General features: G+C 40.9%; 1 protein-coding gene and 1 long non-coding RNA gene across 5 annotated transcripts in view; one reads left to right on the top strand and one right to left on the bottom strand.

The window, feature by feature from the left end:
* Window positions 1–27,762, bottom strand: part of sema6a (sema domain, transmembrane domain (TM), and cytoplasmic domain, (semaphorin) 6A) — a 100,696-nt gene that overhangs the window by 40,080 nt on the left and 32,854 nt on the right. For all 3 annotated transcript variants that reach the window (XM_044026787.1, XM_044026788.1, XM_044026789.1), the window contains exons 2-6: window positions 17,857–18,025; window positions 15,329–15,446; window positions 4,059–4,119; window positions 2,540–2,602; window positions 1,893–1,994 (exon numbers count right to left, since the gene is read on the bottom strand). In XM_044026787.1, coding sequence (XP_043882722.1) covers window positions 1,893–1,994; window positions 2,540–2,602; window positions 4,059–4,119; window positions 15,329–15,446; window positions 17,857–17,956 — 444 coding nt within the window. In that variant the 5' untranslated portion in view covers window positions 17,957–18,025. The remainder of the gene's footprint in view (window positions 1–1,892; window positions 1,995–2,539; window positions 2,603–4,058; window positions 4,120–15,328; window positions 15,447–17,856; window positions 18,026–27,762) is intronic.
* LOC122769900 lies at window positions 200–27,638 on the top strand. Of its 2 annotated transcripts, XR_006360477.1 has the most exons (7): window positions 200–265; window positions 630–739; window positions 1,965–2,042; window positions 2,566–2,670; window positions 10,547–10,758; window positions 10,939–11,057; window positions 27,533–27,638. It is a non-coding gene; the product is annotated as an uncharacterized LOC122769900 (long non-coding RNA). The 2 variants fall into 2 exon arrangements; XR_006360476.1 differs by lacking the exon at window positions 27,533–27,638 and having other exon boundaries at window positions 10,939–11,442.

The raw sequence follows: 27,762 nt of genomic DNA, 5'->3' as shown, positions 1-27,762 counted from the left end.
TCTGGTCCACGTCTGCATTTGGGTCCCATAATATGTTAAAGTTCATTCGTATGCAACAATATCTCGACAACTCCCGACTCTTGGAATGAAAAGCTTCCAAATGCTCTTGCGCCCGTCAGTGTGCCCATGGGTGTGTTGGTCTTAAAAAGTCAGGCACATTGCTATCTTGAGGCAGCAGAAAGCCACAGTGACCAACGAAGTCCTGAAGTCAATGACACAGTATTTTCATGGTTATTTCAACGGCGCATTAGACGTGCCCACATAGGTGAGTTCACGGTGCATGCACACTCTGCTTGTTACACACACACACAGATGCACTTCAATGCTCCTCCGCCGCCTCCTCTTCCTCTTTAGTTAAATGTAGGTTGAATGTCAGTACAATTCCTTATCCTGTGCAGTCTAATGGAGTTGGATCAGTGAGGATCAGTTGACGGTGGAGGCAGAGGGTTTACCAGACAAGGACCACGAAAAAAGAGTATAAATACTTTTTGATATTTGTTCATCTGCTTCCGTTTCTATCTGTTCTCGACAACTCCACATTTCTCTGTCAAGTCATTCATGATGTCTCTACCTACTCCTTTCCATGACCTCAGGTCATTAAAATGCGTCTTCTTCTGTTTTTCCTGAAGGAATATCATCGCTGTTGCGGACTTGCCCCGCATGCATACTGCCGTACGGGCAGGCTACAATTTACAGGGGAATTTCAGGACAGAGCCTTTACTTGCATTTCAGTGAATGAGTGAGTATGAATGGTGGCAGATAGTTAGGTTCCTCTGCCTCCAAATCAAGCGTGTCAAAGTACACCTGGAGATTAAGACATCGGAGGAGGGCCTGCTGAGTTGTGAAAGTCATCCATGTATGTCCATCGCTACATAGCTCACCTCCCTACACTCCCACATAACTGTTGTTGATAAATACCACTGTGCCTACAAGAGTGAGTCCATATGTTTGAGTGATATTAGAAAAAAAAGTCATTATTGTATTAGTCTGAGTAAAATTAGACTTTTAAAATCTATTAGTAACATTTAAAATATATATATAAACTGTATATTACTAACAAGATAAAAGAGGGCATATCGCCAAGTAGCGTAGTAACGGTGGACACACTTTATTCAATAAATCAATTACCCACAAGTGCTTGTATACTGGGACAAAGGCCCTGCCAACATCAATCTACAAGGAGTAGGGGTTGAAATCTTTAATTTACAATGGGACACTACCTGCATCATATTCCAGAAAGCAAGGCTGCTCAGTCTCCCACAGTTTCAATTCACCCCCCTGTTTTGCAAGATTAACCCTCTTTAAAAAACAACAACAACAAAATCCTTAATGTAATTTAACAATTTCTTCCATGGGCCATAAACTACTCCCGCTTAAAATCTGCCCTTTACCTTTTCAATTATGCTGTTTACAAACAAACAGACAAATGCAGCAAAAAATAATAACCTCCTACACGAAGCGGAGGCAAAAATCAAATAGGGGCATTATCTGAGATTACATTTGAAGTGCAAAGGACAAAACACGGGAGTCAGGCCAACTGGTAGAGGATCACACAGGGGGATTGAGTTTCAACTGTTTGTATGTGCATCATACGTTTGCTGAATCGTCAATCACCAAGCTCACAGGAGCACAGAACCATTAGTATGTGTATGTGTGCGGAACACTGTACGTTAAACTCATAGGACATAGGATCAAAAAGATATATAAGACCATTTACAAAGTGAATGAATACACATTATAGAGGGCAGTGTGCAGGTGGTTATAGGTTGTAAACTTCTTTAAACACATGAGTTCTGAGTTGTGGAGGTCAGGTGGCACTGAGTTCCAGAGCTGGGGAGCCGAGCAGCTGAAAGCCCTGCTCCCCATGGTGGCGCATGTGTATGTGTTCTTACCTTGTAGGTTCGGCAAGACGGGTTGAAAGCATTCGTTCCACAAACAAACAAGGTGTCATCATTTTGCTGCAGGAGGACTTTGATGAAATTGTGGCACTCGTCCTTCAGGGAACACAAGCCAGAAGAGGAAGACAGGAGAAAAAGACAACAGTGAGTTCATGCTGACATTTTTGTTGTTTATAATTGACGGGGTTTTTTTTACACTAAAAGCCACATGTGGGGTTTCTTTCTTTTATAGCACAGCATTAATTGCTGTGAGACATAAAAAACATAAAACATCATGTACAATGTATAATTTCTTGATGTTCATAACAGATTCGGGGTCTTCATAGAACTGTAATATTCTCTCTTAGAATTGCTCAATAAATCCAGAGAAAATGTAATTCCAGTATATTGTCATTGATAGCAGAGGGAGTGTGTTATTGCACCTACAGAGTCTCCCGTCGATAAATGTGTTTATGCATGAGCGTGCGCAAGAGACAGAGGCATTGTGTAAAATTACATTTGTTACAGCTTGACTGTAATGTATAATGTGTGATTTGCTAAAGTGGTGTTTTGCAAAGAGTAAGGTGATATTTGTTCACTACAAGTGAATTTCAAGGCGTGAGCACAGATAATGCTGTGTCTACTGTTTGTGTTTCATCTACCTTATGTTTCCCTTTCATTCTGCAAGTGTCCACGTCTCCTTGTCTGGACTTCCATGTCATTTTCTGGGTGGGACGAAAAAGTAGATGGACGTTGGAGAAGCGAATGAGAGCAAGAGAAGAGGACAAATAAGGTAAACATAGACTCAACGAAACAAAACACAGGAGACACTTTCGTGATCAATAGCCCATCAATGCTGGGATCAATAATCGTCACCTGAAATACTCCATCACTGATTCCCCATAATGAGGCACCTGCTCTGAGGTGAACTGTATTCCAGGAGTTGATCAGAGATCAGTTTACCTCCTTGAACTTTTAAAACTGTCCCAATGAGGAGGAAATACAACACTGACCACAGATCAGAACAAAGTCTCTCCAAGGACAGATCCAGCCCAGAGCTCAAAGATATGTTTTGGCATTTTCTTCTTATGGTTATAGGGGATAGGAGACTATTTAAAACATGAAAAAAAGAAACCAATAGCCGATTAATCAGCACGGCTGTATACATTCCCACACACTGCCTTGGCCTACGAGTCAATGCTACCGGTAACTCTCAATCAACTATACTCATCATCATTCACTGTCAAGTTATACCTCGTATCCATTCAGACACACACACACACCTAAACATACTCAAACACACCCCCTCTCTGCCCTGTGTGGCCTGAGGGTCAGTGCTGAGCCGCTGGTTCAGACCGCCATGGTCCTCGCCATTGTTGTACAACATGTTTGGAGCTAAGCCACTGATTAAAGACCCTCAGGCATCAATCAATCTGCAGGTCTTCCACCAGCCTTTCATCTGCAGCCTGCTCTCATTAAGACCCACTCGTCGGGCGATGACATTGAAGTGGATGAGGTGGAGGGATGGCGGGTTGCTCTGTACGCGAGAAGGGCCCTGTTTGAATTCTGTTTGCATGCATTATGTTGAGGGCAAGTGATGCCAGTGATGAGTGGCTGGAATGAAATGGAAAGTGGGAAATAACAGCTGAGGGCCTATGTAAATTTGAAATCCTTTCTGAATATTCTCGAAATGTACAATGGTGTCTTTTTTTTCTCCCCCTGCTGATTGTCTTCTATCCATGAATCCTCCTCCTCATCCGCCTACTTCCTAAACTCACTTCCTCTGTTGTCCTCATAGCTTGTGTTGCGCACCAGTCACACTCTTACACTGATGAGCGTGGATGACGCAGGCGTTTCACTAGCTGATTGATTGAATAATCTTCTTAACAGGGTCACCATGGCGAGCACACCAAGCTCACATTGTTGAGCAGCTGAGTAAGAGCGCTGTTAGGTCATTTATACATACATATATTCATATAAATATATATATATATATATATATATATATATATATATATGTACATATATATACATATACATATACACATATATATATATATATATATATACACATGCATATGTTTATAAATAAACATATGCATGTGCACACAGCAGAACTCGGAGGCAGGTTACCGTATACCGAGAACAACACGTCCTCAAAGGGACAGACGTCTCACTCACCTTACTGAAAAAGACCTCGTCACTGTTGGCAGTGTCCGTGTCCACTGTGTATATGTGATCCCTGCATGCATTCAAGGGAGGGTGAGAGAGAGAGAGAGAGAGAGAGACGGGTAGGGAGAGATTGAAGGGGAGAGAGACAAGAAAATAAGAGGTCAGACAGCAGCAGACAGTCAAAAATCCAACAAACAATAAAGCCATTTCTTTTCTTAACTCTGGCTGTCATTCCTGCAGGCAACAAACAACGTCAAAAAATGGATCTTTGTGTAAACTTTGTTCAAACTTCAAGGAACGACAATAAACAAAAGGAAGCCAGAGCTATTTGCTCTGTCAGACAGAAACAGTCAACAAAGGTTTAGAGAGCTGTGGCACAGGCCTGAGGACAAAAGCCTCTTTGTCCCAGAGAAAGGTCTTGGGGGAGGTGAGGGAGGAGGAGGAGAAGGTTGAGACGGGAGGTGCCAAGTCACTCAGAGCTGTTCAGGTCAATTAAGCCTAGTGTTTGAGCCACAGGAAATCTATACTAACACTCATTAATGCTCCGACAAGAAGACTTATGTGTGCTGGCCTGGAAACATACAGGCTTCTCTTTTATTACAAAGTCCTGCCATATAGGACTCAGCAGGGCATATGGAAGACATAAAAGCCACACGGGTTAACTACATCTTAGAAAGACAGACTGGCTGGTTGACCAGTCGTGTCGCTACACCTACTTACCGTGGAAAATTAGGGTGCAGACAGGGACAGGAAGGGTGTAGTGGGGGTAGACGAGGTGGTTGTGTAAACAGAAGCGACAGAAAGAAAGAGGGATTTACCTCATTCAGTGCTCGAACCAAAGGTGACCATGCCAAACACTGTAACTACTTTAATTTGTTGGAGATTAGACACTGAACGTGTTTTTAATCAAAGTGTGTAACAGTGGCATCATCAGACTCACGGCTTAATTACGTTCCAGCTCCCCAACCTGCGCTCAGCCAGCCAGCCGGCACGCCTTGCTCTCTCATTAACTAAATCTAATAAAGTCTTTAGAGGAACAGACTCCTTGAAATGAATCTACATCGTTTTCCTGGGGACCAGCACCGTCTCCTTCAGGACAAAAGCCAGTCTACTGTACCTTATCAGCCACTGCATTTAAATTAAATAATTAATCTTGGAGAGCAGTTGAAAGGAACACAACCGTGGTGCTTTCTTGGGAGAAGAGAACACAACTCCAGTGAGGCCGTATGAGCAGAATCTGTCAGTGGATTTGTTTTCTTTCCACGTCTGCACTGAAAGTAAGCTCTGTCAAAAAAATATAAAACTCTGTCCAAACACCCTCATTCTGAAAAATATGAAAACAAATGTTTGCAGGACGAAAAAACATTGTCAGATAATTCAAGATTAAGATTTTGCTCCTGCAGTGAAAGTGAAACCATTTAATTGTGGTTTTGAAAAAACAGAAAACAATGAACAAATGTGAGGAAAATCATTTAATAGCAATTACGTGTTGAGTCTCAATGTGTGTTTGCACAGTGCATAAACATGATATCAGTATTATATAATATATAATATATGTGTTAGCACGAGTATAATATCTTAAACTTCAACATCCTTTGAAATCAACTGAGATTAAAATAATTTTCTGTGCGTAAGGAGGAAAGAAAATGAAGTCAGTATTACGTCACTGAGAAGCTTCCGATGCCCTTTCAAGACTCAAGTTCACGTGCATTAGCGAATGCCAGATGCTGCCTGTCACTGTGCAGTCTGCCATGACTAAAAATTCAGTATTTCCAGCCAAAACCACAAACTCCACTGTAAAATGTTTTTCATTACGGCTCTCTGGTACCCTTGCAGTTCTCTAGCTAATTGATCTGGATCAAGTTTCCTCCTCAATGACTCTTCTTTCCCTCCGTGCTTCTTTCACCTTGGTTCCACTGGGTGGAACATAACATGGGGCTGATGTAAACTTGATTATTAAAAATGGTCACTGTCAAACCATAAGAAAAAGGGAAGACCGAGAAGAAAAGGAAAGTAATACTCTATGTATGATAACAGTGAGGGATGATATAGTATTAATTTTCCACTGTCATCAAAGGTTCAGCAAATTGTTAATTTATATCTTTATATTAAACTTCAGACTTTGTATTAAAAAGACAACGCTAAATCAAAAGCAATTAAATCAAAGGATTACTTGATGGATTTTAGTGTAATCCCATGGGTTATTTTACTGCCTGCACATTTTGAAAGGGTGCATGAGTAATGTGTAATTCACTGCTCTATTATTTTCCAATAGTAACCTTCATGGCTATAGTCCCTGTCTCTCTTGTCCTGGTGCCTACAGCGTCCTCAAGGGCCGAGGCTTTCCAGCCACGGGGTTTTCAGTTCCAGCAGAGATTAGAGGGATCCAAGCCATGAGGCGTCCCCCAAACATCCTGACTGGAGATGGAATGAGACAATGGAGAGGCTGTGTCTGTGTCAACACCAGCTCTCCAAACACACACATGTGCAAAGACACCGCAACCCCCCCTCCTCTACTGCAACATGCTCACAAAAAAACACAGGCATATGCACCCTTTGCCCTTTTGGGCCCTGCACCTGAACACATATTTCAACATAACTTCACATCTAACTTCTCTGCCAACGCGATGGAATGGAAAGCAGAGGCAGCAGCTACACTGGTGGTATTGTATTATAATGTATATTGTATGTTGTAGACGATTAATGACAATTCTAATGTTACGGCCGACCCATTTTCCAAAGCAAACTTATTTCTTTTTAAGCCTCCAGTCACGTCTTTGTGTTTAATAACCTATGAAAATCAACTACAGGTGAGTTTAAATACATGATCCATCACAGGCCAAACTTTTATTGCTTTTCCTGAAAAAATCACAGCGTTGTCACATGACACAATCAGATCTTAAAGAGTCTTTACCATAAAGCTTTGCATTCACACACTGTTGTCATTACGGTTGACCGCTCTGTATATTTTATTATAATTTTCTTCAATAAAGTAGTCCATATTTCTTGCTATGAGGCTTTACAACCTAAAAAGATATTCCTATCCGAAGGTCTGATGTCCATACGAGTCTTGTTCGCTGTGGCACAACATTTTATTCAACATTCCTTTCAAATTTGCATTGAGCAGTTGACAGTGAATCTACTGTCTATTGCTCCATACATTTGAATCTATTTACATTAACATACTGTAGAACACTTTCACATTTTTCTTATGGCTGGGGAAAATGTGTTACTAGGTGAACTACTCCAGGCATTTTCAAATTCCTGCAATATTGGAATAACTAAGAAATAATATTATTATAATAAAAATAATAATAATAAAAATGTTATATATATATATTATGATATATATATATCATAATATATATAATGCACTTTAACGTATGTAGAACACAATATATTATAATACATATGATACTTATTATTATTTCTTATTATCTAAAAGTAATTCCAGCCAGTCAGTTTAATGAGTTTCACTGGCCCTTTAGCTGGATTAATGGATTATGGATTTTTGGGAAATGGATTTTTATTTTTAGTTCAGTTCAATATTTTATAATCTGCTCAAACTAGTTCCCACGTTTGCTCCAACTTCAACTCGTGTTTTTGGTGACTTTATCAATAAACCAAAGCAGCTGTTAGAAGTTTCTGTTTGTAATGTAGCGATGGATGTACAAAGAAATGTTAGGTCACGCCGACACTACAAGTATGAGCAGTGAGTCAGTGTGACTCGGAGAAGTTGACATTTTGAGAAACTGCAGCAGTTTAGCACTAAGTGTTTCAAAGAGCCTGAATTTCCTCCATGATTGTGAAATCAGTAGGCGTGAGATATAACACAATGTCCCACCATAGCGACTGGATTCTGATTGATTTGGCTCTCTGACTGCTACTCTTTCAAATGGCGTAATGGTGGAAGAACAATGCTCCCCCATTCCATGTTCCTTCTTTTTTCATACAGACCAGCGCCACAGAGTAAAGGCACAATATTCCCAGCCTGTGAAAAAGGAGCATCTGTCACGTCTCACCCTACACACTGTCTTACTTCTCCGACACTCTCTTCAGGGGAGCCACAGCTCAAAGATCAAAGACTTGGGCAAACCACATGGGCCCAAATATACTGAGATAAAATCCAGTCCAGAATCGAACATGGAAGTGGACTCTGACAGGCCATTTACTAAAATCGATTTCCAATTATTTTCTTTCTCTCACCTGTAGGCTATGATTCAAGCCTCACATGGACTTGGGACAGTCATGTCACACAAAACATAATGGTCTACAGGAGCTGTGGTGTTGATAAAACATTGTAATGGCGTGTTTCCACTAGCACGACTCGGCATGGTTATGTTGTTTTCCCATTAACGAAAGTACCTGGTGCCTGGTACTTGACTGTGTCAGACGGAGTCTGTGCTGCGGTCATGCAGAAAGTACTGAACAAATCTTTTTAATTCACGGATTCTAATGATTCAGTACATCAACAACAACTGTTTTGCAAGTCACTAGTTTGTGTGTGTCGCGTTTAAAACAAAGTCACGGCAGTTTCATGCAGCTGTGCTGTGATGACTCCGCCCACGTTGAGGAGGTACTGTACTGTGATGGGAAACCGTGCAGAGTCGAGCCGAGGTGGTACTACTGTATATAGTGGAAAAACGCCATAAGAGGCCATTGATAACTGGGCGCACAACGTTTGCTGTCAATGTGAATCACTTGGTGTGAGCTTCTTATTTCCCGAAATTCCGTGACAAAAATGCGTGAGTACGATGGAAGGTATGCAAATATCCTCTTAGACACAAATATGGAGGCACTGTTAAAGGACGGGTACAGACAGTGACAAAGAGTTGAAAGATCAAGGCCAGACAGTAGACCAACTGAGCTGAGGCAAGAGTGTGAGACTGAGTGCAACAGAGTGACATAGAGGGTCTCCGTCGGACATGTAACCATGCATGGCCACGAGAACACAGCGGCTTTGTGTGGAAGAATGTCGTTTTCATAACAGCGCATTTCTTTTGGGGTGACCGCGAGCCTGCTTGGCCCATCTGCTTGGTCTTTGTCAAACTATCTTACATTCCAGTAGCAGAAAAGAGGGGAATGTGATTAGCATGCACCCCGCACCTTTTGCCACCGCCCCTCACGCTACAAACTAAATGCCTTTGCGTCCAGCCTTCCCTCCACCTCCCACCCTTTCTCTCTCATCCCCCTCTTCACCCATATTCCTCTCTCTTAATAACTGGATCATGGGTGGCGGAGGAGGGCCCATTGTAGGTTGTTTTGGCTTTCACTGCTTCAAATCCTCTTCACAGAGTGTGAGAGAGAGGGAACTGGGGAAGCCAGCAGGCACCTTGGGGCTGTGGAGGGAGTGTTGAAGCTGTGAATGGGCTGGAGCATTAAGAGGTCCTCAGTGATGTGGTGGCATGAAATACAACAAGCCAGAGTTCAGTCACCCCCAAGCTCAGGCAGGTTGTTCTTTTTGAAGGTTGAAGTTCTCATTAGGGTTTCCCTACATTCACTCCACATTTCCCTTTGTGCGATTGTATGTGAGTGTAAGTGTGTTTTTGTCTGTGGCCGAGTCAGCTGGGTAAGGGACATGGTTTGAGCTCTCATACTTGAAACATTTATGCATTAAAAAGATGTCATTTTCTTGATATCAGTGGATTCAGATTCACTCATACTCTATATGTAGCAATTCTACATTAAAATATCTAAAAATGACGACACTTATTCCATATCTATATATTTTTTGAGTAGAGTCTGTATAGTAGCCAAAGTTAATCCATAGAAATCTGTATTTCATAAGGTAATGGACCGCTTCACTCGTCAGATTTTAATGACGTCATCTGCTTTACGAAGCTGCTGCTATGTTTTTGGTAAATAAATGATAATAATTATGTTTAAGATGCTCTAAATCCTTCTCTTTTACTTTGAAATGAGTAGTGGGCGTGTTGTGTTTGTGAAAGATAGAGGAGATAAAGACATTGACAGCTGCTCAGCCACACTGAGATTCAGCAGCGGTGAGGCGTCTAATCATGCTTGTCAGTAGTGAGCGGAGAGAGAGAGAGAGAGAGGGAGGGCGAGAGAAGGAGCCTGTTTTAAAAAGGTTATGTAGTGTATGTCACTTTAAAAATGTAAAGAGCATACAGCGACTTCAGAAAACAGATTGAGAGGATGAATCCCTGATAATATATGAATACCAGCGTCACATGACTTCACACACCATGCTGTTTTTATTTTTATATACGTCCATGTCCTTTAACTTTGTATTTTTGACTGTATCCATGTGACAACATGCACATACAAATGTTCATCTACTACGAAGGGAAAATGTCAGACAGTGAATTCCGCATAGAGGTACCCCATTATCACAACGCTCTTCAATGTGTCATGTTGAATAAAAATCCTATTCCTAAAAATGCTATAAACCTGAGAATGTCAGAAACTATTTTTCTATTTTTAACTGGAAACTTGTTTGAAACGTATAACTATTGGAGCTGCATGCTTTGTTTCAGTGTGTGGACGTGGCTGGATGTTGCATGGCGCTGTGAGGGGAGCAAGAGTAGGCAACCGTGTAATCCCCATCATTAGTGGGTTTTAACAGGATTTGGCGCAACTATAATAATGGAGACTCCAGTGGCCTCCACTGCGAGGCCCAAAAAGACGCGACAGGGAAGAACAGCAGCCACAATGGCACGACTGTTCCACAGGACTCAACTTATGGAAGGTAATCTGGATTTTGACTGTGTTCATGCATGTTTTTCTTTGTGAGAGCTAATGACAACCATCATTTTTGGTCTGTGCACCTTTACACTTGATGGCTCACTATGTGACTTTCCCCCACTCTGTCCCACACACACACACACACACACACACACATTCTATCTCTGGTTCCCATGCTTCCCAGATTCAAAGAGTGGTGTAAACAGAGTGCAGTTGGTGTTACCATGGTAAAGGGCGACTGAGGACTAGGAATGGCGACTATGCCCTGCATGTGGAGAGATCCAGGGCATGCACACTAGCACGGTATAGAGTTGCACACTCACACACACACACATGCATGCGAGCGCACACGCGCGCACACACACACATACACGTGCACAATTATGTATGGACAGTCTGTCTAGTTCTCCTCATCGACCAAGGGTGATTTTGCAACATTTTAGCCACCATTTAATTAATAATATGTGTTTTTGGTATGGTATGTGTATTTCCTGATATTATTGAAACATTGCAAAAAAAAGAAAATACACTCTAAGATTGGTTGGGCAAATGAATCAGGCCGATATTTGCCGTTGGTCGACCTCTAATTTCAAACATTAACATTCTGACTTACAGCCCAACTTCACTCATACACATTTTCTCTAAATAAAGCAGTTTTTATTGTGGAAAAACTGTTTTCTTCTTGAAAGCCTCATGGTTTGACTGTTTCATTCTTGTCTTGTCAAAAAATGTTGCATTGGCAGAGTGTGGGTACAAATTGATTACAAAAATAAATCTTTTTTTCTTTTTCTTTTTCACAAAAATCACAGTATTCACAAACATTCCGTGTTGGCAGCAACGAGCAATATGCCCAAGACAAAACAAAGTCTGACTCTCGGAATTGTTCGGATAGAACTTGCTGATGATAAGTGGCACAATGCTGTAATCATATCAGTGGATTAAACAAACATAAACACTTAAGATAAGCCACTCATGCGTGGCCGGGCCGTTCTCATTCCAAGAGTGCCATATACTGCTGCTCTGTCACGTCCCTCGGCGTCGCCTCACAGACACACAAGGTACCCCTCGGTGTCTGAAAGAGACGCAGCAGGCGGCACATTTAGATGTTCAGAGCAGCTGCCCTGAGTGCCCATCCACACTTTAACGTTGCTGTGAGCATCAAGCCAGTACTAAGCAGTCACTGACAGGGAAGATATATCCTCTATTATTTATAATTATTGGTCAAATGCAGACGGTATTAATAAAATAAAAGACTGTCTGAATGTGAGCCAACAGTGAATATCCACTAAGCCTAGCCTGGATATTTATCCTAACCCTGACCTCAGCCCTTTTCTTGGCCTGAACCTTAACCTCAGTTCTATCCTGGTAAGAAAGCAGTCAGGTGACGTAGTATAGAAGTCTGCACGCTTACCATTTCAAACCAACAGTCAGTGATGTTACTTTTAACAAATTACATTATTAAAGGTCTTCTAACCTTAAGAGCATTTAACCTAAACCAAAAGCTTAACACAAAAACTACATGTGGTTGTTTTTGTGCCCAGACTTATCCAAAAGAAAACTGTTCTATTAGCTCTTGTTATTATTGTGACTAACGGTGATGATTGTCCTGTTTAGCTGCCTAAACATGCACACATTGACTTTATTTATTTTTTTGTACAGAGAATGATAAATCTCCCACTGCTCTATAATGAATTCCCTCTGAAAGAAGTGCATAGTGGATAGTGTTCCCTGACCATGAAATATGGGTCACTATAGAATCCTGCTTCATCCGTCTCTAAATGTTATCAAGAACTCTTTTATTGCTTTTAATGATCATAACTCTGCTGCTAAACACCTAAAAAATACATGACAGCCGACATACATAAACCACAGAGCTTGTACATGGAGTATTTTAATGAAGTGCATGTTCTACACGCTGCTTCAGTACACCTATCATGGATTAAACAAAAACACTGACATTGCTATGATTCATGAGCATTGTTTCATCCATAGAGTGATTCAAAACAAACAGTGGAATAAAGATATAGACATCACTACGAGTTAATAATGTATTTTTCTAAATAAATAGACAAACGCAGGCTGATAAGTTATCATTATAAGACCTGATGAAAACTGAGTCAGGAAATATGATTCAGAATATTAAGAAACTAAAGTTGTCATGTACTGAATACATGATCAACATTCAGAGTAAGTCTGGGCAGTCCAACGATTTTTAAGCATATTGAAAAGCCATGAACCTCATCAACAGAGGCCATTTTGTTCAATCTTCCCCGCATATAATGGCTAAAACAGAGCTGAGGAGGAGCAGCTGATTCCACCAAAATCAATACAGTACATTTCATTCACAGCTCAGAACTTCGGATGAATTATCAATCACTGCATCTGTTGCTGAGTTCTTCCATTGCCAATGATTCAATGCTTCCCCCTCTATAAGGATTAAGCCACTTTTGTCTATTTAGAATTTCATCAGTTACTATGTCTGTATGCATCTCACAGTTTAAAAAACCTTGTCATTTTACTGCCAGTGCCAAAACGGCAGCCAAAGGGATTTAATACACTGAAGAGCCATTCAAAAACAGCCTGAAACTGTGTTGGGCTTTTTGGACCACTTTCACAATGACCATCTGCAAGCTGCTGCACAACAAGAACTGGGGCTCATTGGTCTGCAAGCACGATGGCAAAGCTGCATGATGCTGGCCCCAGAATAAACAAGTTATTTGACTGGACAACCCTCATAAAAGCCACTTAGTTTTTCCTCTACAGCGTTGTTCGTTGTTTCTTAGCAAAATTCTTCCTGCACTGGCTCACTTTCACATTGATTTGAGAATCTGTGATTGTCTCCACTGTTTGCCTCAAACTGCTTGTTGTTCAACTGTAACATGTCATTATCGATATGCTGTTAGTGAAAATGGATCGAACTGCACAGGGCATCATTTAGTTTCCATGATATTGACTCCAACGTTCTTCTCTGTGTCAGGATCAATGCTAGACTTCCAGCTCGGTCTAATCTGAGGCGGCCATCCCAGATATGCAGGGGTCACGTGCCCTGGCCATGTGTCAGAATTCCTGCAAGTCTGGAACTTACACACCAGGTGTAAATGATCTCACACACACACACACACACACACACACAAACAAATGTATAACTCAGTGCAGACACGATCCTGGGCTGTAGCAACCACGCCCATAGGCGCACCAACACATGTTCACTACCGCATATGTATATCGCATACCACACTCAAGTAATTACTTTTAAATCCCTGTGACAACTGGTCTGCATATTAAACTGAGCAACACACACACACACATGTTTTCTATTCCACTTTGTTTCCTTCCTCCCCACACACCTTGTCTCAATGACCTCAGATACGTTACAAAGCGGTGCCGCTTAAAGCAGCAGCCTCCTTCAGCCATTAAATTTGACATGCTTGGGTGGAAAACAAAGAAAGGGCCCTATTGTGGCTTTCAACGCTATCCAATCAAGCCCACTACTCAATTAGCCAGACAGCAAATGGCAACGAAATCTTTTTTTTAACTAAGCCTTTTTCGTGCTGCCTTGACTTTGAACTGCACATTCTAGGCTCCACAGAAGTTAAATCTGCTCAGCCTGTTCATGCCTTGGTCAGGAACCTCACTGTTCTCACGCTGATGTGAGGTGGACATTTCTAACAGACTGATGATAAGAGAGAATACAAAATCTGTGTGTGTTTTCTCTACAGCCTCCGGTGTAATTGAACTATACCATCTAAGAAAGAGTCACAGGTGAAAAACAGAGTGACAGTTAGACAGAAAGCAATAAAGGCAAGTGACAGAGGGAGGGGGGGGAGCAGACAAAGAAACAAAGAGATATAAAGATCAATTTGTGAGAGCAACTACTAGGCTACCAGCAAATCAAGTATCAAAACTTCTCTATTCCTTTATTCCTGTGATTTATGTGCACTGAGGTCTTCAGAATAGTACATTAAGACCATAAGTAGAAACGCATTTCTTATTATTATAGTGTTTCATTCATGTGTGTGGGTTCCTGTATTTGCTTGATATTTGTACTGTATGCCCACCTGGATGTTGAAAAAGCAGGGCATAAGGCTTCAGGGACATTGTTCTAGGCAAAGAGGTTTTGGCAGATGGTAAGATAAAAATAGAATCCAACAATGAGGCAATGAAAGAAAAGTCAATGAGAAAAACAAATCCAGTCGTAAGATTTTGCTGTGAATTAGTCCCTCCTGAATCCCAAAACTTGAAATGCAGCAGCACAGGGCTCCAGAGGTCAGCTGGATAGACTGACTGCTGTGATTCTCACAGCCCAGAAAAAAAAATGCACATGTTCACAATCCCCAACTGGCAACAGTTGATGAGAATCATCAGCCAGCCTCTGTAACATGAGAAGGGCTGATGAAGCATTCAATAATCCTGCTAGAAACATGGCTCAGTTTAATCACATTTTTACTCCACAAAGCAACTTGACGTAATTTAAAATGACTTCATGAATTTGTCTGACACAGCAACAGCATTTCAGGATTTCCTTGATGCAAAGACAGCACATGATTAAAAAAAAAAAAACTATTATCACCCACCTGGCAGCAATATATAATGTCCTGTTCATAATCATGATGAGCTGGATGTCCAGTCTGTGCCGCTGTGTGTTGTTCCTGCCAGGTTTGTGGCCTACAAATGCTGGATACTGCTTTGTGTCTGCAAGGAGAGGACAAAAAAGATTCATTCCTACTATAACAGATGGACAATATGGCAAAAAAGGTTTCTTTGACAATATCATTTTTAATCAGTCAAAATGGCTAATCATCACAATAAATTTCAAATGATTAAACACTGATTTTTCCTCTTGAGTGAAAGTTTAAGGGCCCGTCCACACAGAAACAACACTTTTCACGTTTTTTTGTCTAGACAGCGAATACGCTACACTGATGTCATTACTCCCAACACTGTCTTGTCTTGCTGGCATTCACTGTCTATATCACTGTCAAAGAAAAGTAACTAAAGTCAGCCCTAATGTCACATCTTTAGCGATTTCACACACAGGGTTGAGGGAAAAAAAGTGTTGAAGATTAACAGTGAAATTAAATCATAAAATAAAGGGGGAGAAAACAAAACGGATTTTCACAGAAACTATTTTGCCTTGAATGAACAGATGGGTGATTGTTCCACACACGGTCAGCTGTACTGCACATCGTTCTTGTCTGTGACTCTGTGTTGTCTGTGTGGTCACAGTGTTTCTCTGTCTCTGTGTCTACAGTCAGACCAACTCGCTGCATGCAGTAAATACAGCTAGATGAATCTCAGTTGTGTGGCAGAACGATTTCCTTCTGATAAAGTAGTTAGGATTATGTCAGAAAGTCAAATAAATATAGTGATAATGTCACTAAATTGTCAACACTGTTGTTTGGTCTGTTCACGTTATAATAACTTTTATTTTCTTTCTTTATTTCATATTCGTCCCCGTGGCTCAGTTCATTCTATCTGTGTTTCTGTTTATTATATCAATAATGTGCATAACGTCTTCTTCTCTGCTTTTGGTGTAGCGTTATAGCGCCTCTTACAGGCCTGGCATATATACTACGGCGTTTTGAGTCATTTTTAGGGGGTTCCGTATTGATGAATACATTTCCTGAAACGATGGCGATGTTGCGTATCATTTTCCGTGTGGATGTGTCCTAAGAAACAAGTTCATTCTTATGGACAAAACAAAAACAAAAAAACTTGATAAGTGTGTACTCTTGTGATACAACCACCAAATTGTGGACTTAACAGTCTTTAGGTCCTAATACTTAATAACATAGGTGAGTGTAAGATTATTTAATTTTTAATGTACAATTAAAAGAAAATGTTAAAAGCACGCAAGTGGAACTGTTGGCACGGGAACAGTTGTGCCCAGGATTGTTTAAGGGGTACACTTCCGCCCGCACCCCAGGATGACGAACTCTGCCGCTGAACGCTGTTTTTTACAGGTTAGTAGTTGGTAAGAATGATCCACATCGCTTCCTAAAGCGTTGTGTTTAAAGGCGATTATTATTATGTTTTCTGGGTGTTGTTTTGAGCATTTCCGTCGAACTTTACCGCTACTCTCTAATCGGCCGCTAGGTACTGCCGCTGCAGCGGTGTGTGTGTGTCTGTATGTTATTTTTGCCCTGCGCGTAGTCTTGCAGGTCGGTCGCTAACGCCGGCGCATCGCTGTGTTTATTTTGCCCTGCGTTTAGTCTCGCAGGCAGGTGCCAGTATTTTAAGTGTATTTATTTTGGGGCTCCTACACAGTAGCTTAAGTTAGGTAGAATATGTTGCTGTGCATTTAGATTAATTGATCTTTTATGCACTTTAGTTTAGAGCTGCAACTAACGATTATTTTCCTAATGTCAATTATTTTTCGATAAATCATTGGTCCATAAAATATCAGAAAACCTTAAAAAATGTCAAACCTGGAAATGATGGTGTTTCCAATGATGATTGATTAACTGTTTCAGCTCTACTTTAGTTCAAATATGGACTATACCAGGAACTGACACTTGGGAGGAACCGTTTTGTGTCGAGAATTTGACATTGTGAATTAAAGAACAGATACAATCTGGAGGAAGAACTGAACACGCTGTGTCTTCATCGCTATCTGTATTTTACAGATTTACCTTTTGTTGCTGTGGTACCAACCCTGGGAGTTGTAACACTTGCATAAACATTATATTGATACAGTATATTATGTTTATGCCCTGCCACTCCCAGTAAGGGGTTGTGTTACAATGGTACCACAATCAAACGCTTTACAATTCCAATAGAAGAAAAGCTGATTTTCCTTTGAAGGGGGATGAGCACTGTTTCAAATGATGCTTCAAGTCCTTCATTTTAGTGTGTAAAGGGCCTAAGCTTGGACACCAAATTACACTCAGTGTCTTCAAAATGCATTCAGTGCAAGAAGAGGCTAGCAGAGGAACCAAGGGTCCAGAACGAACAAGAGGAGTAGATGGAACAAGTGACAAAGATACCAAGAGAGATTTGTGAAGTGGCCAAATAAAGATGAGAGTGAAAGGAGTGCAGGAAGAGAGCGAAGAATTACTTATTCCGAGAGAGGGGGGAAAGAAAAAAAGAAAAGTTTACTTACAGTTGCCGTGTGAGATGCTAATTGGTTCGCTGTCCTCGGGGAAGCCCGCCCCGGCTATTTGCACTAGCGTGAAGTAGAGTAACAAGGCCTCTGACCTCATGGTCGCACCAACGCTGCTGCTGCTGCTGCTGCTGCTGCTGTTGGTCCTCTGCTACAGATTTTCCTCAGCCTGTACAAAAGAGACAGAAGCCATTTAGACAAGGAGGAGATGGAGGATAGGAACAAAGATAACAAATGGGGAAGACAAAAAAAGAAGGAAACAGTTTGTCAAATAAATCAGCTTTCACGTGACTGCCTCCTCTGTAATTGTCCCACCTCAGTTTCTACATAGCTTGTGTGAAACAAAGAAATGCCGAAGTGAAGTGAGGGGGAAAGAAAAAGGAAGGAGGCTGGCAAAACAAATTCAAGTTCACCCGAATGGCTGTTTGTGCATTTTGCGGATTGCACAGCCCATTGGAATCTGGCAGCAATATATTTACATGCATTTTTGATGACTCAAGTAAGCTGTGTTGCGAGCAAAATTAGAATTAATTGGGTTAGGGTGGTATTATGTATCATAGATGGAAGTCAGACAGAGATGTCCCTCTCTGTTTGTCCTGCTCCCTCTCTCTCCACCTGACATGGTCTTAGTGAAATGGAAGGATTCTTGTTCAGATGAACCTACTGTGAATTAGAATCAACACCTGCATGGATATGGCAAGTAACTTGGCCTATGTGTTTGGTTGATTATCTTTTTTTTGCTCCATGTGATGAAATATTACAGTATATTTATGACAAATGATGCACCAATGTGCTGAACTTTGCTGAACATGGGTGGAACAAGACCTGACATCATCTCTCCAATCTGCATTTTAATAATAAAACAATTGTGAAATCTACCTTTGGAAGAAAAATAAAGTTTGAGTGCAATTATCATGTTCCTGAGGGAAAAAAATGCACAAACTTACATAAAATAAGTAATACTCAGGAGATTAGTTATAATAATAATCATTTAAAAAGCACATTTTCAGTATTAAGATACAGTAAAGGCATCTTTTCTGTGTGGTGATCTAAGTTATTTGTGCTGCACACAGTACATCACAGCTTTGCCCAACGTTGCCATTATGTCCCACGAGAACTGTGCTGGACTCGGACTGCAAGAGTGAGCACAACCTTGCAATAGGTTTTAATACACAAATTAACCAACCAAAGCATCTCAGGCAGGTTTTGACACTGACAGGAATACCAATCCAAGGATGACACAAGATTAATTCATTTTACCAGACTCTGACAGCAAGCTAAATTGAGTTGTTTTTTTTTCCATTTTGCACCTTGTGCCATAGACTTAACATGCAATACTGTGCTTAGAAAATGAAGAGAAGAGTATGAGTGGCCAACTAAGCATTTATTATGGACCTCTACTAGTGCAGGTGGCAGTACATATCTTAACTTTCAAAATACTGTTGTGTAATATATATATGATGTAATATAACATTTTGTTTTCAACCAGTAGCCTAAGTGTGATGTTTGACCCTGGATTGTTTACTTTTAATCTTGGGGGGGGGACAATGTCTTCAATGAAAGTAATTTTCTAAATGTAAAGTTTTCTCACCGAAGTGTATTTTACAGCAGGTGCCCTAAAATGTGTTGATGTAATGTTTTCATTGGACAAACCATGGCAACTGAGCTTTTCCTACTGCAGTTTGGAGCAACAAATTACTCCCATAAATCATGCATGACAATTATTGCGTCTGTAATCTAATCAAGAATGAAGCATTTAATTTACATAAAACACCTTCTTTTTTTCCCATCTAGCTGAAAGCTTCCGTGGTGTAATGTTGCCGGGCAGATAGAGAAGGGAATAGTTGAATAAAATAGTCTATTTCATTTTCTCCAGTCCAATAAAAGTTGTTTATCCCACGCTGTATTTTCATTCACTATTGTATGTCCGGGGTGGAACAAGCAGGGGGGAGGAATGGACGGAGAAAGAGAGAGAGAAAGGGGATTATTTTCTCTTTTCTTTGTCATGTCTCTCTCTCACTCCCTCTCCCTCTCTCCATGCTCCCGTGAATCTCATTCAGTAGAGGAATGAAAACACTATTCACTAGGAGAATCACTTTAACACTGAGGAGAATACCAATACTAAAGCCTGGATACGACCTTGATCTCACAAGCCGCTCCATTTCCCTGCCTCCTTCCTCGACTCTTTGGCCGATTCCTCTATGACGTTTGAAAAGAAAACTACTAAAATGGGTTTTCCTCCACCCTCACCTTTGTCATACAGTAAAGGTTGATTGAGTTGCACTTGCACTGTGCATTCCAACGGGGTCCAAATTGTAAATACAATTTTATTTCTGCTCTTCATACAGTACAGCACACCACTGTGCACGGCTGAAATGAATTTTTCTTCTGAACTTTGACCCGGAAGTTCTCCTGTGACTGACTGACTGATGAGCAGGAAAGTGGCATGTGGTAGAGGGTAGGCTCAAGGGAACTACATGTCAGATTGAGGTTGTACTTAAAGTAAAGCAAGATATGATTTCCTTCATTCTAGCGTCGAAACATGTAAATAAGTCTGAAAATGACAGATTTAGGCCAGATTAAAGGGTGTTAAAATCAAATGATAAACTGCAGTAGCTCAGTACTCTGTGCATGTAGAGTTAGTGTTTGATGAAAGTAATCTCAGGAGATTCTTAATCACATTCTAAACATTTATCTTGCATGAGTAGCCATGGGAGATGACATATCAGTGAGTTTATGCTGAAAACTGTTACACGAGCCATCACCTCACTACCTCTTGTGATGCACAAAATAAATTGAGCACAAAATAAATTAAGTGAAACCCTTAAACCTTCTAGTGGCCCTTTCATTAGAAGCTGCCACACATGAGTAACAGGAGGGAGAGAGACAGTCTGTCTTAAACAAATTACTCTTTTTTTGGAAGAGCAAATTGCTTCCTTGTGTAGTGTGTGTTCGTCTCTGTGTGTGTGTGTGTGTGTGTGTCAGCATATGTGTGTTATAGACATCTGTTGCACACACTCAAACTCAGAACATGAGAATACAGGTAGCAAGGCTTTAATGTGTGGTAAAACTCCAGCAATAAATTACCTACTACTAAAAACCACACTTAAACAGGAGGAAGCATGTGGATTTCCACTCCTATAATAGCCCCACTTGAAAAACAACCAAAGAGAAGACATAAAGAGTAACGGTCGAGCCCCGTGCCTCCTCCACAGCCTTTTAATAGATAATAACTTTTTGAGAACCTTTGCTGCTATTTCCCCAACACACTTTTAGTGATAAAGTAGGTGGTTTCACACACGTGTGTATACCGTGCGTATGTGTGTGTGTGTGTGTGTGTGTGTGTATTAAGCATAGAGGGGGTGTGTATTGAGCACAAAGGGGAAGGAGTGGAGAGTTAATCAAGCTAGATGCTGGCAGGGGGCCACCAGCAGGTAATAAAAACACACAAACCCCCCAGAATCTCTCTACATATCCTGCCATCTTATGAAGGACTAACACACAAACACGTTCAGTCTCACTCTCAGTCACTCTCAGCTTGAAGCACCAAAACATTAGCTCAATAAACGACTGTACCGTGTAAAAGTCTTGGGCCACCATTAGATTATTTTGTTTGATCAAATAGTGTGATTATATTTTAATCACTTTATTGGAAAGCACCCAGAAAATACAGGATACATGTATGCAGTTTTAAAATAGCCCATTGTTTTCAGAACTACCCTTACACATGAACAATAACACGACCACGGCTCTGGAATCCTACTTAATGCTACTGATGTGAAAGGTGTATTCAAGACATGTCAATGTGTTAAGGTCATAGACAGTTTGCTAATATATAAGGCCAACTTGCAGGGTAACAAATCATTCCAAGATATAAAAATAACAAATCTGGTGGTGCCCTGAGACCTTTGCACAGTACTGTATACAACTCAAATCGGACAAACAATCACTTACACAAACACACAATTCTACTTTCCTAACAAGACTTCGTAGCCCTGAGGGGGCAGCTAACCCAAACTGCATTAGCTTTAAATAATAAACATATTATCAGGCCTAATGATGTTATTTCTTAGCTGTGGGTGCTCGCAACTAAAATATACACACATTTATGAGAGCAACAAGGTCAGTCACGTGGCCTTTAGCTTGGGAAAAGGGGAAGGGAAGTGTTAGTTGTACGTTTAGCCTGTATGCACAAACAAACCCCAGTTTGCACACATGATGCTTATTGGTTGCACATATTTTGCACAGATGCACACACGCACACACACTCTTAAACGCTCCCACTGTGCCAGCCATCATGCTGTGCACTAAAGTGCAAGACTTTAATTAAATAAGAACAAACCTGTTGATGTCAAAAAAAATAACCTAACAGAATTAGATTTTCAGTAAATGCCTAAAAAAAAACTAAAGTGAGTTTTTATGTGAGACAGCTGTTCAATTCACCTTTCCTAGTCCTACCCACAGATAATTGTGATGCTTGTTATGTATGTAACCACAGAGACAAAGGCCCCGACTTTGATACTAATATTAACCCAAACTATAACATTTTCCTTAACCTGTTCCTGTTCCTGTTCCAATAGTACTGTAAATTCAGGTTTACATCAGTCTTTATTTCAGGCATATTTCTTAAACCTGTTGTTTAGTAGGCTATATAAGTGGCTTTGTATTGTGCAGCTACAAGTAGCCCTGTTTGTTAAGTTCTTATAGTCTGTTTTCTGAAATTACTCTGCTGCCTCATCAGACATTGCAACAGTGAATGTGATGTATTCAAATATGTCATCGGGAGAAACTGTGTAGACGTGGGTGTTTTGATCATTGATTAGTCAGGAGGATGTGGCAGCTATTGCAGATGCTGTCTAACAGCTCTGATAAAAGTGCAGCTTCCCTGTGTTTACATGTGGCAGTCTGGGTAATGTCCACAGATTGGTGCTGAAGGTTTAACAGATGGCAGGAATTCCAAAGAGTAAGGAGTAGCATGCTGAGAAATGTGCACTTACATGTCTATGTGATAGCCACCACATTTGGAGGAGGTGCTTTCTTCTTTGTGTAATAAATTCTAAATATAATGGAGGATGCTGATTTACTACATGTATGATGAAACATATTTTTACATATGACAGCCACCACCAACCTCTATATACCCAATCTGTACCCAAGGACAATTTCTTCAAATAGTCGGTCCAAAAACCTGTTCACCATAGTCTGTAGAATTTTCCAAAAGTCATTTTTGTAAACTTGTCATCAAACTGAGTCACCTGCATTGTGTTCGGTGCAATTCAAATTCATCCAATCAAAAATAATGCCTCACTGTTTGCAGAGATAAACGGAGCCTTTTAACATGAATAAAAGTAGTTGAAATGATGTCTGTGAGAGAAGAAATATTTTGCCCCCTTTTTTTGCTTTTCATTTGCATTTCATGTTTTTACTAGACGTAAATAGAAGCCACAGTGATTTTGACAAGGATGTGAATGACGGCAGGGTAGTTCCAGCAATTTCAGAAGTTTCTGTTGTACGACAACCTCACAGCATCACAGAGCAGAAACAGACCTTACACCCGAGTGTGAACACAGCATCCCCACCACCGGGCTGTAATAAAACAAACGAAAAACCCTTTTACAGCCACACATAAATGCCATATTGCTGAACCTAACAGAGCTGCAGACCACACCTGTTCACCTAATGCCAGAGGAAATGATTTTTGGGCTGAGGTGTGAAAGTAGAAGAGAAGACAACCAAACCCAGACGGTTGGAACAGACAGGCAGGTGAGAATAATTCATTGAGGCACCATATGGGAATAAAAAAATGGAACACGTCCAACCACCTAGGGCTCCCAAATGGGGAGGTTACCTTGGCAGGTGTTTACACTTGTCATCTCTGGCCTGATAAATCAGCAAGAAGAGACAGCAGGAGCTCTCTGACTCAACCCAGGAGGCAATGATAAGAGTAGAGAATGAAGAGGGAGTGAGAGGGAGGAGCCTGCCTGTCTTTCTGAGAACAAGAGCCAAACTAGCATCCAATTTAAGTACACACACTCATGCACACTTAGTACCGCGAAAAGCCCCTGCACCATCAAAAGCATACTGGTGCGATCCCTTTCCTCCCCTGTTTTTCATCCTTTATGCTGTTTTCAAATGAATATCTGTGTGGAGGCAATCCATCATGGTTTGATTATTAAAAAACAATAAAGTGGACATGAATGAGGCACCCTGTCGCTGTAGGCCCTTTATTGAAACAGAAGCCCAAATGTAAGAATGTCTTCCTATAAAGAAGTGACGGATTGACTCTGGGAGCGGGCCAAAGACAACTCAAAGATGACAAGAGGGAAAAAGACACAGAGGAACAGCCGGGAAACGGGAGCAAGGCGCCAACTTGGAATAACGGCAACATAACAAAGACATTCGGTGACTGGAGATAAGCTGCTATCTTTCTAACTTTGCTGCTGTGATCTAAAAGCCATTCTGCCTGGATAAGCCTTTGTGCTTCATGATCATTACAAACAATTATCTGTTGTAAAGCAATGGATGTCCCCTTTCTGAATGCTTTGAGGTCACTCTTTGTAGAAAATTAGAGGAATAAAAGGTGTAACAAGAAGAAGAGGAACGGAAAAGTAAAGATAACAAAACAATGAGTGGAAGAGGGGGGCATTTTAATGAGTGTCTGAGGATGATCCAACGAAAAGTAACGTCGTGCAAGCCACCAGCTGAAATTAACAAAGGAGAAAGATGAGAGGAAATAACTACAGTTCACTGCAGTGTTTTCAGAAGTAGGTCAAGAACTTGTTTTGCAGCTGGAGATGATATTTGGTCTGGGGAAAAAAGGTTTAGCAAGATTTGTTAGATGGACTTAACCTTCGGATGTCAATAAAAGAAAGTCCTAATGTGGGTATTTAAGGCATACATACAAAAAAAACAAAGAACCTACAACTTGTTCTGCTTCATGCTGAAGGTATCTCACCCTCTGCTTTTTATTCAGGCTAGGGCTTTGGACTATTAGCAACTGGCAAACCTTCCTAACTACAGGATGGATTGCCATGGAATTTAGGACAGATATCCATGGTGCCTGAAGGACGACTCCTATGGACTTTGATGATCCGCCATGAACCTGCCGACTGCTGAATGCATTACCATAAAATTTGATTCAGACATTTGTGTTACCCGTGGGATGAATTATAATATTGGCAAACCCCGAACTTTCCTTTAGGACTGTAAACAAGAAAACATTCCACTTTGTACAAAACTTTATTTTTGTTTTTAATGGCCAAATACCTGCACAACTGCACTAACCTTTGCAGGCTAGTGCACTCATGAAGAAATCAGGATTGCTGACACTGTGCATGTGTGCGAAAACCTCATTTTGCTGAAAAACAGGACAGGATGGAGAATAAAATGCAGAATTTAAGCAAAAAATCTGAGATGGAAAAGCTGTGTTTGAAACAGAAACGTTTAAAGCACTTTTGACATTTCCAAACCCTGGTTTGAGCTAAGGTCCACTACCAGTCCCTGGCCAAATGTGAGGGGACTCACATTTCAGCTCCTTTGCTTTACGTGGAAAGCAATTTTTGAATCAGACCAAACCCTCAACAATGTGACACATATTTAACACAAAGCCTGACTCCCATTACACAAGGCTTGAAAGGCCAGCCAAAAAGAGTAAGGTTACACATTTAAATATCAGAACCTTTTGAAGGCCTGTCAATCATCGCTGCCAATGATTCAAGCAGGGGAGCGTAATCACTTTGGCTGCTGATACAGAGATGTGTGGAGAAGGCAGATAAAACTCACATTGTCTTCTCTTGAGATCCAATTATCTTTTCTTGTCTTTTTTTACTCTTGCTTGTAACAAACCACCATACCTTTGTTCATGCGTTCTGCAGGTTTGAGTAAAGAACACTCATCTCTATTGTTGAGTTTGACCCCAGTCAATATAGCAAAGGCAGATCAGAGAAATGAGTTGTGACTGTGTTTCTCCTGAGGTGCAGCAAGGAAGAAAATGCAGGAAAAAAAAAACCTATGCATGTCATTGAGCTAAATGCCACATTAACTCCATAGAGGGAGAGAGATGCTGGGATATCTGAAGCTCAGTGCCCCGTGGAGCAGCAGTAGGGGTGTTCAAACTGTCACACAGCATAATGCGCATTTTTCTTGGAAACCCACTTTTTGAAAGCCGACTGTGGGATGCCTTCGGGTACTGCTGCACCATGCTATGCTCAGCCGAGATAAAGACCTGACTACCTGCCTGTTTGGTTGGTGAGTCAAGTGATGCTTTAAACTAGGCTGCCTGGGGTTGAGATCGTGTAAGAATATGTTCAGGAATGCATGTCCAGTGCAGGAGGAACTAAATGCAGGAGCAAATCAGACTTCGAGGAAGGGGTTAAGCACATACTCTCAGGCTCTCGTCCTCTATAAACACAAGTTAGGCCATCAGCTGAACAAAAGCAAAGCAGATGAATCATTTTCTCTGGGTCTTTGGTTAAATATTCCCGAATCCAAAATGCATGAGCCGAAAATGATTTAGATGCAATTTCTTGGAAAGAAAAAATGTTTTCCCCAGCAGGAGGAAGGGAGAGCTTGATAGACTTGCAGCGATTCATATACTCTCTTTGAGTCATAGCAGAAATTAGTTTGGGTATTTAGAGAAGTATGGAAGAAGCTAAGGGCCTCTGTGTTCCTGGGGAACACAAATAACAGCGGTTGAGCAATCAATAAAACAATAGGCTCAGTAGCAAGATAGTGATGAAGCTTTTTCCTCAAAAGGCCTGGGCCATAAATAAGAAAAGTCTCAAAGTCAATATTCAACTGCAGCTCACTAAGTGGTTTTACTATGGATATAATCTCCTCAGGGAGATTTGGGGAGGGAAAGAAATTAGACTTTTTATAATCAATTCTATATGTATTATATGGAAATCTATGCATAAATATCTGCAACCAATTTAACCGCTGTTCTTCAACAGAGTCTGAGACCTTGAATTAAACAAAAATAGTGCACAACACCATTGCATATAAAGACACAGTGTGTGTGTGTGTGTGTACATATATTTTCCCTTCTAAGTGAAGCACATGCTTTAACACACTAATGCGACTGCCTTTTGTCGCGTTCTTTTCCTCTCCTTGTAACTGAACTGGAAAAGCAGACACAGGATATAAGCGACTGGCCCGCAGGGATAGAATAGGAGGTGTGATGGTTGTTCTGTTGTTCTATCCATCTGGTGCAGTTTTCACATCTCACTGTCGCCTGCCTCTCCATAATAGGTGTGCTTCGGAGTTTTACAAGGTGTGATACCACCACTGTTTGTACCTCATCCTGTTCTTAATGCACTCTCCTCTCTGCTGCCGTCTACCCAAGCTCTGCAGCACGTTTAGCTCCGCTACTTTTGACAATCCATCAATTGTGCATTTTTAGTAACATCATCACATGCGCTGCTGAAAATAGTGAGAAGCACACTAGAGACATTACATCACCAGTTGAGTGTCCGTGTAACCAATGAAACGATTAAAAACCCATAAAAAACATGTGACATTGTAAATAATTGACTTTGATATCACAAGAGAACATGTGCATCCGTTTCAGCCACAACGTCTGCAAATATAGCATGGTTTCATTTGTTGTTGTTGTTGTTTTATTATCACAGAAAAGAATTCCCTCCCCGTTAATAGTATTTTCCTCTTGATCTCACAGCTCAATTGATGCCGGTTCCATTATGCTAAGTGATTGAGGCGACGTCCACGCTGCTCATTGGTCAGCTGACCTTCCGTTCCACAGCAACAAGACAACATCAGATGTGACCAAGTATGATGCTAATCTCCATTAAGGTAATGTGCTAGCTATGGATCGGGGAGGGCAGAGCACTTTCTTCTTTATCTTGTCTTATTCACTCAGTAGAAAAACTACCTTGTATGGTGAGTCTG

Source organism: Solea senegalensis, linkage group LG5, assembly GCF_019176455.1.
Source record: "Solea senegalensis isolate Sse05_10M linkage group LG5, IFAPA_SoseM_1, whole genome shotgun sequence".
In the NCBI taxonomy this organism is placed as follows: Eukaryota; Metazoa; Chordata; class Actinopteri; order Pleuronectiformes; family Soleidae; genus Solea; species Solea senegalensis.
The sequence above is the reverse complement of the archived record's forward strand: the minus strand, read 5'-3'. Positions and strand labels throughout refer to the sequence as shown.